Here is a 13964-nt window from a genome sequence, read left to right on the forward strand (position 1 = left end):
AAATTCAAGGACTATTTGTGCCATTATTTTTCTTTCTTTCTTTCTTTCTTCTTCTTCTCTTTTTTTTTTTTTCCGTTAGCTTGTTCTTAGCGAGCTTTTAGTAAATGGGTTCCACATGTGTTTGCTGTTCAAGTGTTTATCTGAGCTTGGGTTTCACCGCCATGGGTAAGCTGTCTCGTTTTTTATTGGGTTGCCGAAAGTTCATTTTAGCGAAAAGAAGAAAGGAAAAGGATGTGCGGTGAGGCTGCAGGAGGAAGAAGGGAAAAAAAAAGAGAGAAAAGAAAACATATAGGAAAAGAGAGAAAGAAGAAAGTAAGAGAAAGAGAAAAAGAAAGAGAAAGAAAAATAAAACAAAAAAAATTTGATCGACAGATAAATTTAAGGACTTATTTGAGATTAAGTTTGCCTATTCAGACCCTTAATCGAGATTAAATTTGTCGCTTCATGGCTTTATTTAAGATAATATCCATTTTAGATCATCTTTTAAGAAAATTGTTGAATTTGAGGCTTTTACTTGATAATTTTCTCGATTTTGTGGTAATTTTAGTTTTCTTGGTAATTATAAAAAAACATATTTTGGAAGGGCCGATTCCAAAACAAAAGTACCAACTTTGCCTATAACAATTATGACCCGAACTTTTTTTTACTCAATAAAAAGCACCAACTTTTACTTGAATCCCAAATTTAGCTCCAGTGATGTAAAATTTTTAAATTGTTCAGGTCAGATTTAAGATTTAAGTGAAAGTTAGTGATCTTTCGTGAGACAAAAAAAAGTTTGGCTCAAAATTATGACTCGGTTCATGTTTTTTTTTTTGTTTTTTTGTAATTAGGCCTATTTTGGAATGTCCGGGAAAACGACCCATGCGTAGTAGGCTGAAGGCTCAGCCCACTGCATGATGATGTACGATGATGATGTTGGGAAAGTTTAAAAGAAAGACTTGCGCGAGACCCGTTGTTTCTCCTGGCCTGCCGCTTTTCTTCACTGTCTGAATTGCTTTCTTTCCCTTATGAACTAAGAAAAGCTCCACTCTTTTCCACAACCTCCACGATCCGTGTAAATCCATCGCTCTTGATGTTTTCCTGCTTCCGATTCACCCATTGGGTTTGATCGCACGAAGCATCACAGTTCACGATTCATGATCATGGGTCGTGTTTTTACCTTTCGAGTTCGCGCCTGTCTGCTGAGCTTTATTCAATCTCTCCCTGTTTTTGAAAGAAGAGTGTAGTATGTCTGCGTTTCTCGGGTTACTGCAATGCGTCCTCTGCTGTGAAGAGGAAGACGTTTATGAGTATCGCCAAGCTCAGAGAAATCTTGGGCATGGTGGTACTCCTCTTCTCGATCGAATTCGAAGCGCCTTTGGTTTGTTGCCCACACATCATCGTCATCAAGAACATGAATCGCAGTCAGAGACTTCACGGTCGCTGCGCTGGAATACCCACAAGCCATCACCTCTCAAATTCACGCCTCCTTCCTCATCATCCTCCCCTTGCCATGTTGTTGTGCACAATCCAATGACCAGAGAACCAATCAGGCCTAAAAATGAACCAAATTTGACCAGGAATGTTAGTGGCTCAACCCAGTCTTCTCATGTCACATGTCCTTTTAAAGCAGTCCCTTCGGCTTCTCCGAAACCATCCCCTTCTGTATCAAAGCCATCAACCGCCACTTCCAGTGATCCGTTTGTTTCCCCGGCTAAAGCGGTCATTTCGGCTCACAAGAATCAGTATGTGTCCAAGTCATCTCAATCTTCGAATGAGCCATCTTTATCTCGCTTGGTACATCCTTCTCTTTTGAAAACATCCTCGCCAACTCCATCTCCTTTCAAAGCAGACCCTTCGGCTTCTCCTAAACCATCCCCTTCTGTATCAAAGCCGTCAACCGCCACTTTTAGTGATCTGTTTGTTTCTTTTGCCAAACCGGCGGCCATTTCGGCTCACTCGAATCAGTATGTGTCCAAGTCATCTCAATCTTCGGATGAGCCGTCTTTATCTCGCTTGCTACATCCTTCTCTTTCGAAAACATCCTCACCAACTCCATCTCCATTCAAAGCAGTCCCTTCGGCTTCTCCCCAACCATCACCTTCAGTATCAAAGCCGTCAACCGCCACTTCTAGAGATCCATTTGTTTCGGGGACCAAACCGCCACAAATTTCCACTCAATCGAATCAGAATGTTGCAAAACTGCCTCGGCCTTCCGATGAGCCGTCTTCATCTCGTGTGCAGTCTCCTTCTTTGTCGAAAACAACCTCTCCTACCCCAAAAGCGCAGGAACGTTCTGCTCAACAATATAAGCCACTCTTACATGCAGTTTGCACACTTTCGCAAAATACGCCAAAGAAAACTGTTTATGTCCAGGAAGATACTTCCGCTATTTACAACATCCCCAAGGATATCGAAGATTTGATAAAGCGGGACATTGTGCCAGGGGTTCTCCGGAAACCACTATCTCCATCGACCTATAGGGATTATTTTGCAGCTCTTCTTTATGCGGAGGACTTCTATATTGAGGTAACGACGATGCATGACCATTTAATGTTCCTATTTTTCTGTGCAATTTAATGTGTGGCGATAATGTCAGTGCCACGTGTGACATTGACAGTGTGGTTAGAGAGATTGAAATCCTCATCTCCATCCTCCCAATCTTTTATGATCACTTGCGATGTGAGAATGCAATCAAGTGTGGTGGATGAAGTCGGTAGCAGTAATTGTTAATTATCGGGTGTTCTCGTATAGGTTCATTGTGATAGCTGATAGCCAACTGCATTGTCATGACCTCATTTTACAGAGAAATTTTCAGTTGCAAGACTAGGCCAAATCCATGTTGACACGGAGTTGGGTGGTAAATTGATGGAATTTATTTCATCATAGTCGTAGTGACACCCACAATATTACCCAAAACAAGCATAGGCTCCATTCTCCCAAGAACTTATAACCATTTACTTATCACCTCAGGCTGAATGGTGTTTTAAGATTTTATGTGTGCGCTCAGAATGTGTTCAATCCTCTTGTACAATCAATCATCCAAATGGAACGACTGCAAATGGATGGATCTAGAGAGGTGAGAGAAGAGGAGAAGTGTCAGAGAAAATGTGCAAATTTTGATGTTATGAGTATCACGGATTCTGGATCACTTTGCAAGATTTTAGATCAATGTAGCTTGGTTAGCTGCTCTTACTATGTGGCAGAAACCTTCATAAGTTACTGGCCATGCTTGCTTCGGATTCCTAAAGTTGGAACTTATGATTTTGTCATTTCAACGTAGGATGCTGAGTTTCTCTGTTGCCTTCTGAGTTTTCAGCAATCTTTAGCTGATGCGTGGCCATGGAATTGAGATTTTAGTTGAAGCTTGTTGATCTGCAATATTGGGCTATTTAGCGGTGGATTGTGGACAACTTGTCTTCTTCGTCGTGCATTCCTGATTAAGAGAGAAGCTCGTTTCAGCTTGTCTAAAAATGTGCAAAAGTGACCTTCAATACTCAAGTGACGAGATGTGAGTATGTGACTCTGATGAGGACGAAGGTTAAAACGGGTATAAAAAGACTAAAAGATTAAATAGGTGACTACCAACAAGCCTTGAGGATCTAGGTCTTACTGAGTATTTGCTATGAAATGTAACACAATGGCATGAAAATTTTGATTGCTGTTGTTTTTGTCGTTATGTCAGTTACAAGTTCAAACTTCGAGGTTGATAGAACCAACCTGTTGATGGATAATGACAGAGTTGTCACGCACTCATGCCCCATTTCACCATGCTTGCTATTTTCTGAAACAATGAAATGACCTGCTTTTAAGATGGAACTTTGGTTATACATGCAACAGTCTCCGATGAAGTAGGAATTCAAGGTACTTTGACTACTCCGAAGCATCTTGTATTGTAGATTGAGTCATTTTAAGGTGACTATAACAACACTTTTGAGTAGATGTAGGTGTCCTCCCTGTGAATAATTCAAGATTTGTTTTTATGATGGTCTAACAATCATTCTTGTATTTGAATCAGAAATGGACTGATTTCATTCTGAAGGATGTCACTTTGGAGCTGCATCAATCGATTATTAACAAGAATATAGGGGACAATGATTTCTCCAGGGAGAAAGTTTGTGTAACTTTTGTCAAATTCAAGATGGAATCTATACCAGAACGTCGACCCTTCCTTCTATCGAGAGATTTTGTTTTTGCAAAGCCCCTCAATAAGAAAGATACACAGTATCAGGTTAGTCCCTTTCAAGTGCATTTAAGCTTAAATTAATAAGATGTTAGTATTGTGCTCTGTTTGAAAATGTCATATTTCATCTCGCATCTGCTTGCAGATTGTGCTTTTGCATCTGCTTTTCCTTCATTGATTTACTTTCGATGATAAAAGAACCGCCATATGGAGGCTCCAAATGTTCGATTATCAGTGAAATTTTTCTGATCACCGAAGCACTGGTCAAGTTGAGCGCTGAAAAATACAGCGGTCTTCACGCTGGCATCACTTGATTATGATAAGATTGCTAGCAATCTTGTTTCGGTGTGAAGTGTCATGGCATCCATGAAGGCATACAAATGTTGACGCTACAATCTGCACAGATGCATGCCCACATTGACAAGCATAAGCATGTCACTTGCAAAAACATGCCCTCACGCATGGGAATGCACATCCATGCCTCTCTTAGAAATTGGTCTTTCCTGAGTTTGATCAAAATCCCGTTACTTTATATGTCGAATGACTATTCATCCGCGCATCATCTCAAATTCAAGGGGCTGGAATAAGGAGTGGCTTGTATTACTAGAGAAGAGGCATTTGGTTCGTATTGTTTCCATGCATTGCTATTCTTTTGCATTGTCTAGCAGCAATCTCAGTTAATTACTTTCCTTTGATGCCTAAAACGTTTAGTTGAGTTTGCTTGTACTCCTTTCCTGTATTAATCATCTTTTTCGTAAAGCAGGGTTTAGTATATCGAGTGGAGAAAAGGTCTGTTGTCTTAGCAGAGTTTGGAGATGATTTTCACTCCCGGCATCATTCAAGCAGCAGATACAACATCGGCTTTTCTTTCAATAGAGTTTGCTTGAAGAGAGCTCATCAAGCAGTTGAAGCCGCCGCTGATTCTTCGTTCGGCAACTTCCTTTTCCCCAAATGTACATTCAGACGTAATTTGTTTGCCTTGCCATCTCTCTATTTTTCAAATGACGTGCTTTACTCGGACCAGAGATCCGCAATCCGTCAGATTCTAACTCTCAAAGGTTCAGCACCATTTCTCATTGAGGGTCCTCTTTGTACGCGGGGCCTAAGCCTATCAAGGGCTGGAGTAGTGGTTAGGGAAGCTGTGTCGCGAGTATACCGATGCTCTAAAGATCCTAAGATTCTTGTGGCTGCACCTATAAACAAAACGTGCGATGTTCTGATGAGAAGCTTGAAGAAGGAAATCCCAGATTCTGAAATATTTCGAGCAAATGCTGCTTTCCGTGAGTACGATGGCGTGCCTGATGACATTCTCCCTTCGTGTCTTTATAAAAGGAAAAGTGAGTGTTTCGCTTGTCCTCCCCTCCAGGAACTTAAAAGATTCAAGGTAATTTTTTCGACTTTTGTGAGTAGCTTCAGGCTACACAATGAAGGCATCAACGCGGGACACTTCAGTCATATTTTCCTCGTCGATGCATCATCCACTTCCGAGCCAGAGGCAATGATTGTGCTAGCTAATTTGGCCAACGAGGATACAACTGTTGTAGTCACTGGTGCGCAGGGAAATCGCTCAGGGTGGGTGCGATCCCCAATTGCTCAGAAGAATGGTCTCCGGATATCATACTTTGAGAGGCTCAAAGAATTTAGACCGTACAAGAACCTCGACCCTGCATTCATTGCCCGATTGGACCCTGAGCCGGAATCAGACGAAACTAACAGCTATTGAGTATCAGTTGATGTTGGATACAAGCTCAATAATGCTCTTGATGTGCTTTGTTTTCTCATTTCCATGTTTGAGCTGAGTTGCATGAGAAAGGGACAAAAATTATGTAGGTATGAGTATGTACACAATTTGCCCTTAATAAATCGAAGCAGGTTGGTTTTCTGTTTGTAATTCAGTTGTAAAGGTTCCTTTTACGTAAATTTCACAGCTTCTCTTCTCCTATTCTCGATTATCATTTAAAGAAAATAGCCGTTTCCTTCGAAATTTTCTCCTTTAGTTCTCCAGAAGCTGCCAGCACCTAAAGTTCGCATCTTCAAGTTGTTTGACGAAAGACAGCAATGCATGTCTCGGGCCCTATAGCTAGGAATTGATACTGCAATGTGGAGGAACAGGGTGATTGGATTGATTAATGGAAGATAACGGGATGATTCTGATGGCGCAAATGCACGGCACTTGGCTCGAACCAAATCAAAGGAGCTCCTTTAACTTATAGTGCGACATACAATCAAGTCTCGTGTTAATTTCGAGTGACCAGGACAAAAGATCTAAATCAAAGGCCACTGTCTGTTCCTCTCTTGAGAAAGTTACTAGTATCAGCTCCAACACTCCCGTACTGAATTGGAGATCTAAATAACAGGGAGGATAACCGGAAAAATGCTAAAAGACACCAGAAAAATTAACAAAAGAAAAACATCCTAAGGAAAATCACGAATGATTTTCGGACATCAACCGCTTCTAAATAAGAATGACACAGGATGAGCCATAAGAATGATGCAGCACGAGCCGTAGATACATATTTTTTGGTTGAAATGAGCCATGGAAATTTGAACAGCTGATATCCCACATTAAGGCCTCTGCTTCAGCCCTTTTCTTTTAGGGAAAAAACCACCAAAAACCCCAAACTTTCCCGCTTGTGACACATTTACCCCGAACTTTTTTTTGTGACACCAAAAACCCCAAACTTTGTTATTTGTGACACATTTACCCCGATATACATTGTCCATGGGCATTTTCGTCTTTTAGCTTTTTCTTTTTCTTTTACTTTTTTTTTTTCCGCGAGGGCCCTCGCCGCGTCGCGAGGCTCGCCCTCGCTCGCCCGGGCGAGGCGAGCCCGCCCGACGCCGGCGAGGCTCGCCCTCGCTGGGCGAGCGAGGCGAGCCTCGCCGGCGCCGGGCGAGCCTCGCCCTCGCTCGCCCGGCGAGGGCGAGGCTCGCCGGCGTCGGGCGAGCCTCGCCCTCGCCCGGGCGAGGAGGGTGAGGAGGGCGAGGCTCGCCGGCGTCGGGCGAGGCTCGCCGGCGTCGGGCGAGCCTCGCCCCGGCTCCGGGCGAGCGAGGGCGAGGCTCGCCGGCGTCGGGCGAGCCTCGCCCGGCCCGGACGAGCGAGGGCGAGGCTCGCCGGCGTCGGGCGAGCCTCGCCCCGGCTCCGGGCGAGCGAGGGCGAGGCTCGCGCGCCGGCGAGGCTCGCCTCGCTCGCCCGGCGAGGGCGAGCCTCGCCGGCGTCGGGCGGGGCTCGCCCTTGCTCGGGCGAGCGAGGGCGAGCCTCGCTCGACGCGCGGCGAGGGCGGCCCTCGCCGATCCGGCGAGGGGGGCCCTCGCCGGAAAGAAAAAAAAAAGTAAAAAGAAAAAGAAAAAGCTAAAAAGACGAAAATGCCCATGGACAATGTATATCGGGGTAAATGTGTCACAAATAACAAAGTTTGGGGTTTTTGGTGTCACAAAAAAAAGTTCGGGGTAAATGTATCACAGGTGGGAAAGTTTGGGGTTTTTGGCGATTTTTTCCCTTTCTTTTACCTCGAATGACTTCAATCACTGTCCTAATGCACTAAAACTTCTGGGATAACCTTTGACCAAAGACATGAGCAGTTTTCTCCCGGCATAATCGGGATTCGCTGATATGCATGAATGACATGTTGTCAATCGGGCCTAACTTGTCAGAGATGATTGCTTCAACTTTGCCGGCAAGATTGCCCCGGCTTCACCTGCTATGCTTTTCTTCTTTGATGCAACCTGCCATGTCATTTTACGCCACAAAAACAGTCAAAGGAATACTCAGCAGAGAAAGAGCATAAACGAACGAAACGAATCGATAAGTAATTGCATCAAGCAAATGCAATCAGAAGCATCGTTCCCGCAGCTTAACCTAATCATTGATCCCTTGCAATTTTACCACATGAGGCTCCTGCAAGGCATTTCCATGTATAAAAGCATAGGACATACATGTACATGTAGACAAAATACACCGGAAAGTACAAAGAGCATGGCGTTAGCTATAGTGCTGATTTTCCCATGATTTTTTTCCGTGCAATATTTTACAACATGCAAAGGACAATAAATTAAAAGAATAAAAAGCAGGGATAACAATAAAATGAAATATATATATATATATATAATATATATATGAGAGTAAATTAAAAGAATGAAAAAATCATGGGAAAATCATCAAAACGGGACCCATCACTTTTTCACTATTCCTATATCATTCATTTCAATATATAAATTTTCACTTCTACATTACACATATTGTAATGACAACAAACCATCATAACTAAATATAAAACATCGTAAAATGTTGGCAAAATTATTTTCAGAGATTACGACGTGTTATTATATCAAGTAAAAAAAATATCGCAAAAATACATAGTTGCACGTACATAGATATAATTTAGAAGTATTTTACACAAAAATATATATCTTCTTTGATTTCAATTACATATTCAATGAATCCTGATTTATTTTTGAATTGATGTCATTACTGGTCCTTTGGAAGACATTATAGTGGCACTCTCTAAGACGATGCCCGTAACCATCGCCGGTGGCCATGGCAAATCGCTCTCTTCGTCGATGGCCTCACCGTCGATGGAGCGGTGGTGGGGAGGGCCAACAACATAAACTACACCTAAATTATATGCAATCCTCTTTAATTTCTTTCTAATTAAATTAGCGTGTCTTCTTTAAACTCGATGAGTTCCAAAATAAACTAACAAGCTGTGTTTGAAGTAGCCTCATAGCATTTATATTATTCACATAATTAAATCTTTTCCTTCTTAATTTTGTTTCAAATTAATTATAAGAGTTTCTATCGTTAATTAAGACGGCGAATAACTTATCTTTATCCATTTCTTAAATTAAGAGCAGACTAAAATTGAGGAATGACCAATCACTAAAACAATACTTATCGATCAAATGTATACCGTGCGACAAATAATGTAATGTAATAAAATATAATGATAGATAGATAGATAGATAGATAATGCTATTATTCTAACAGTAATGCAAATACTTTTATACTAGCAAAAGCTAAAGCTTTGTTAGCGTTGGAATCCAACACCCAGTGGGGGCCACTAAAAGTCAGTCCGAGGAAGCTTTGCAGCGAAGACAACTGCTTCTGTTGGTCTTCCCCTGCTCTCCACTTAACTGTCTGAAAGAGCAAGTTCCAAGAAAGGTTTCAACTCTATTCTGCAACCTCCGAAAGTAAAGTCCATCGTTCTTGATCTTTCCCTTCTTCCGATTCGCCGTCTGAATCTGATCACGCATCGATATCATGGAAATGGGGTCGTGAGTTTCCTTTCCAATTCGCCTCTGTTCGACCTTTTCACCGTGTTTGTTCGAAGAAGAGGAAAGAATGAGCGCTCTTTTCGAACTGCTTCGTCGCATCCTCGGTTTTAAGGAAGAAGATGGTGATCACCATCGTCATGGGAATGAACCAGAAGGAACGAACCATTCGCAATCCTTAGACCCGATCAGGCCAACAAGTGAGCAAAATTTGGGCAGGACTGCTGGTGGCTTAACTCAGTCTTCTCATGTCACATATCCTTTCAAAGCAGTCCCTTCGGGTTCTCCGAAACCATCCCCTTCTGTATCAAAGCCGTCAACCGCCACTTCTGGTGATCCATTTGTTTCGGGGACCAAACCGCCATCAATTTCTGCTCACACGAATCAGATTATAGCAAAACTGCCTCGGCCTTCCCATGAGCCGTCTTCATCTCGTGTGCAGTCTCCTTATTCATCGAAAGCAACCTCGCATACCCCAGAAGCGCAAGAGCGTTCTGCTAGACAATATAAGCTAGTCTTACGTGCAGTTTCCCCAGTTTCGCCGAATCAGCAAAAGGAGACTGTTTATGTTCAGAAAGATACTTCCCCTGTTTACAACATCCCCAAAGATATTGAAGATTTGATGAAGCGAGGCATTGTGCCAGGGGTTCTCCAGAAACCACTATCTCCATCTACATATAGGGATTATTTTGCAGCTCTTCTATATGCGGAGGACTTCTACATTGAGGTAACGACGATGAATGACCATTTAATGTTCCTATTTTTCTGCGCAAATTAACGTGGGGCAATAATGTCAGTGTCACTTGTGACAGTAACAGCGTGGTTAGAGAGATTGAAATCCTTATCTCCATCCTCCTAATCTTTTATGATCTCTTGGGAAGGAGAATGCAATCAAGTTTGGTGGATGAAGTTGGTAGCAGTAATTGTTAACTATCGTGTGTTCTCGTATAGGTTCATTATGATAGCTGCTAGCCCAATGCAATGTCGTGACCTCATTTTACAGAGAAATTTTGAGTTGCAAGACTTGGCCAAATCCATGTTGACATGGAGTTGGTTGTGAAACCGGTGGAGTTTATTTCAACATAGTCATAGTGACACCCACAATATTACCCAAAACAAGCATGGGCTTCATTCTCCCAAGGATGTGTAAGCATTTACTTACCGCCTTGGGCTGAATGGTGTTTCCAGATTTTGTGTGCTCGCTCAGAATGTGTTCGCTCCTCTTGTACAATCAATCATCCAAATGGTAACGACTGCAAATAAATGGATCTAGAGAGGCGAGAGAAGAGATGTGTCAGAGAAAATGCAATAAGGGGAAAACTTGTTACGGAAAGAGGCATTGACAAGCTCAAATGTGCAAATTATGAGAGCTTGACTCGTGCAGTTCTGTGTCTATTCCGTGACATGTTATGAGAATCACGGATTCTGGATCATTTTGCAATATTTTTTTTATCAATGTAACTTGGTTAAGTGCTCTTACTATGCAACAGAAACCTTCATAAATTACTGGTCATGCTTAGTTCGGATTCCCGAGTTGAAAATCGGCTTATGTTTTTATCATTTAAACATAGCATGCTGAGTTTCTCTGTTGAATTCTGAGTTTAAGTAATCTTCAGCTGATTCGTGGCCATGGAATTGAGATTTTAGTTGAAGCTTGTTGATCTGCAATATTGGGCTATTTAGCGGTGGAGTGTGGACAACTTGTCTGCTTCATCGTGCATTCCTGATTAAGAGAGAAGCTCGTTTCAGCTTATCTAGAAACGTGCGAAAGTGACCTTAACACTCAAGTGAGGAGATGTGACTCTGATGAGGGCGAAGGTTAAAAGGGGTATAAAAAGACTAAAAGATTAAATCGGAAGGTGACTACAAACAAGGCTTGAGGATCTAGGTCTTACTGAGGATTTGCTATGAAATCTAGCGCAAAGGCATGAAAAGTTTAATTGCTGTTGTTTTTGTGATCATGTCACTTACATATTCAAACTTCGAGGTTGATAGAACCAACTTGCTGAAGGATAATGACAGAGTTGTCAAGCACTCATGCCCCATTTCACCATGCTTGCTATTTTCTGCAACAATGAAATGACCTGCTTTTAAGATGGAACTTTGGTTATAAATGCAACAGTCTCCAATGAAGTAGGAATTCGAGGTACTTTTACCGCTGTGAAGCATCATGTATTGAAGATTGATTTATTTTAATGTGACTATAACACTTTGAGTAGACGTAGGTGTCCCCCAGTGAATAATTCAAGATTTGTTTTTATGATGGTCTAACAATAATTCATGTATTTGAATCAGAAATGGACTGATTTCATTCTGAAGGATGTCACTTTGGAGCTGCATCAATTGACTATTGACAAGAACATAGGGGACCATGATTTCTCCAGGGAGAAAGTTTGTGTAACTTTTGTCAAATTCAAGATGGATTCTATACCTGAGCGTCGACCCTTCCTTCTATCCAGGGATTTTGTTTTTGCAAAGCCCCTGGACAAGCGAGAGACACAATTTCAGGTTTGTCCTTTTCAAGTACATTTAAGATTAAATTAAGATGTTCGTATTGTGCTTCGTTTAAAAATGTCATATTTCATCTCCCATCTGCTTGCTGATTGTGCTTTTGCATCTGCTTTTTCTTCAATGATCTACTTTTGATGATAATTGAACGGCCATATGGTGGCTCCAATTGTTCGATCGTCGGTGAAATCTTTCTGATAGTTGAGCACTGAAAAATACAGCGGTCTTCACGTTGGGACCAGTTGATTATATTATGTTTGCCAGGAATCTTGTTTCAGTGTGAAGTGTGGCAGCTTCCATGAAGGCCTACAAATGTCTACCCTACTATCTTCGCAGATGCATGCCTCTCTTAAAAATTGTTCTTTCTTCAATTTGACAAAATTCCGATTACTTTATATTTTGAATTGCTATTCCGTATTTTGCAGAGTCTTGCAGCGATCTCAGTTAATTACCTTCTTTTGATGCATCAAAGGTTTAGTTGAGTGTCATTTGCACTCCTTCCCATTATTAATCATCTTTATCGTAAAGCAGGGTTTTGTATATCGAGTGGAGAAGAGTTCCATCGTCTTAGCAGAGTTTGGAGATGATTTTCACTCCCAGCATCATTCAAGCAGCAGATACAACATCAGCTTTTCTTTCAATAGAGTTTGCTTGAAGAGAGCTCATCAAGCAGTCGAAGCTGCCACCGATCCTTCATTCCGCAACTTCCTTTTCCCAGCGTGTCCATCAGGACGTGATTTGTTTGCCTTGCCATCTCTCTTTTTTTCAAATGATGGGCTTAACTCGGAGCAAAGATCTGCAATCCATCAGATTCTAACTCTCAAAGGTTCAGCACCGTTTCTCATGGAGGGTCCTCTCTGTACAAACGGTCTACACCTGTCAAGGACCGGCGTAGTGGTTAGCGAAGCTGTGTCGCAATTATACCAACGCTCTAAAGATCCTCGGATTCTTGTGGCTGCACCTATAAACAAAACGTGCGATGTTCTGTTGAGAAACTTGAAGAAGGAAATCCCAGATTCTGAAATATTTCGAGCCAATGCTGCATTCCGTGAGATACATGTCGTGCCTGGTGACATTCTCACTTCGTGTCTTTATAAAGAGGAAAGCGAGTGTTTCACATGCCCTCAACTCGAGGAACTCCAACGATTCAAGGTAATATTCTCGACTTTTGTGAGTAGCTTCAGGCTACAAAATGAAGGCATCAAGGCAGGACACTTTAGTCATATTTTCCTCGTCGATGCATCGTCCACTTCCGAGCCAGAGGCAATGATTGTGCTAGCTAATTTGGCCAACAAGGATACTACTGTCATAGTCACCGGTGCGCAAGGAAATCGCTCAGGGTGGGTGCGATCCCCAATTGCTCGGGGGAATGGTCTCCGGATATCATACTTTGAGAGGCTCAAAGAATTTACACCGTACAAGAACCTCGACCCTGCATTCATCGCCCGACTGACCGCATAGCCACAATCAGATGAACTTAGCGTGGCCTCCTATTGAGTGTCAGTTGCTTTACAGGCAAGTGCTACCGACTTCAGAATGCCACTGATGTGCTCTGTGCACTCCCTCTCCGTGTTTGAGTTGCATGAACAAACCATCAAAATCGTGTATTTATCTATATGTGGATAACTCGTCCTCACTAGATTGGGCAAGTCTGTTGCTTGTAGTTAACTTGTCAAGTCCCTCTCACTTATATTTCGCAGCTTCTCCGATCGTAAGTTTGAGTTTCATGTAAAGTAACCAGTCAAGATAATGGGAGCATATCTATACGATATCCTGTTCTGTTTAGGTGTTTTGGCAGGCCCTCGAGTGCAGAAGTTGGTGAGATTTCAAGTCATTAAAAGCTGATGTTCGAGAAGCAATCCAAGGTATCCTAGCGTTTCCAAATCGAAGCTTTCGTCAGTTTGAATACTTTATAAATAAAATGGGCGTCGCTAGAAAAAATCAGCTCACCCTTATATCTCGTTAAGAGTTTAATCTTAATACCCCGAGATACGAATACGTGTTTTGTCTGTTGATGTCAATA

At 42.1% G+C, this 13964-nt stretch overlaps 2 protein-coding genes across 2 annotated transcripts; both read left to right on the forward strand.

Annotated features, from left to right (window-relative positions):
- Nucleotides 1–973: 973 nt before the first annotated feature.
- On the forward strand, nucleotides 974–6053 carry LOC115663505 (uncharacterized). Its single transcript, XM_030585506.2, has 3 exons — nucleotides 974–2508; nucleotides 3998–4210; nucleotides 4926–6053. The coding sequence occupies exons 1-3, from the start codon at nucleotides 1228–1230 to the stop codon at nucleotides 5883–5885; spliced, it is 2454 nt and encodes an 817-aa protein (XP_030441366.2). The 5' UTR covers nucleotides 974–1227; the 3' UTR covers nucleotides 5886–6053.
- A 3216-nt stretch (nucleotides 6054–9269) lies between these two features.
- Nucleotides 9270–13732, forward strand: LOC115675606 (probable RNA helicase SDE3). The gene is made up of 3 exons (XM_030598331.2): nucleotides 9270–10160; nucleotides 11729–11941; nucleotides 12473–13732. The coding sequence occupies exons 1-3, from the start codon at nucleotides 9504–9506 to the stop codon at nucleotides 13400–13402; spliced, it is 1800 nt and encodes a 599-aa protein (XP_030454191.1). The 5' UTR covers nucleotides 9270–9503; the 3' UTR covers nucleotides 13403–13732.
- The last annotated feature ends 232 nt before the right edge of the window (nucleotides 13733–13964 follow it).

This window comes from Syzygium oleosum, unplaced genomic scaffold (genome assembly GCF_021117445.2).
Source record: "Syzygium oleosum isolate NSW1041296 unplaced genomic scaffold, Sole_v2.1 Sole_v2.07, whole genome shotgun sequence".
NCBI classification, from domain to species: domain Eukaryota; kingdom Viridiplantae; phylum Streptophyta; class Magnoliopsida; order Myrtales; family Myrtaceae; genus Syzygium; species Syzygium oleosum.

Coding starts and splice junctions, on each gene's coding strand:
- LOC115663505 (XM_030585506.2), top strand. CDS start 1,228: ATGTCTGCGTTTCTCGGGTTACTGCAATGCGTCCTCTGCTGTGAAGAG. Junction 2,509..3,997: donor CGGAGGACTTCTATATTGAG/GTAACGACGATG, acceptor TATTTGAATCAG/AAATGGACTGATTTCATTCT. Junction 4,211..4,925: donor AGAAAGATACACAGTATCAG/GTTAGTCCCTTT, acceptor TTCGTAAAGCAG/GGTTTAGTATATCGAGTGGA.
- LOC115675606 (XM_030598331.2), top strand. CDS start 9,504: ATGAGCGCTCTTTTCGAACTGCTTCGTCGCATCCTCGGTTTTAAGGAA. Junction 10,161..11,728: donor CGGAGGACTTCTACATTGAG/GTAACGACGATG, acceptor TATTTGAATCAG/AAATGGACTGATTTCATTCT. Junction 11,942..12,472: donor AGCGAGAGACACAATTTCAG/GTTTGTCCTTTT, acceptor ATCGTAAAGCAG/GGTTTTGTATATCGAGTGGA.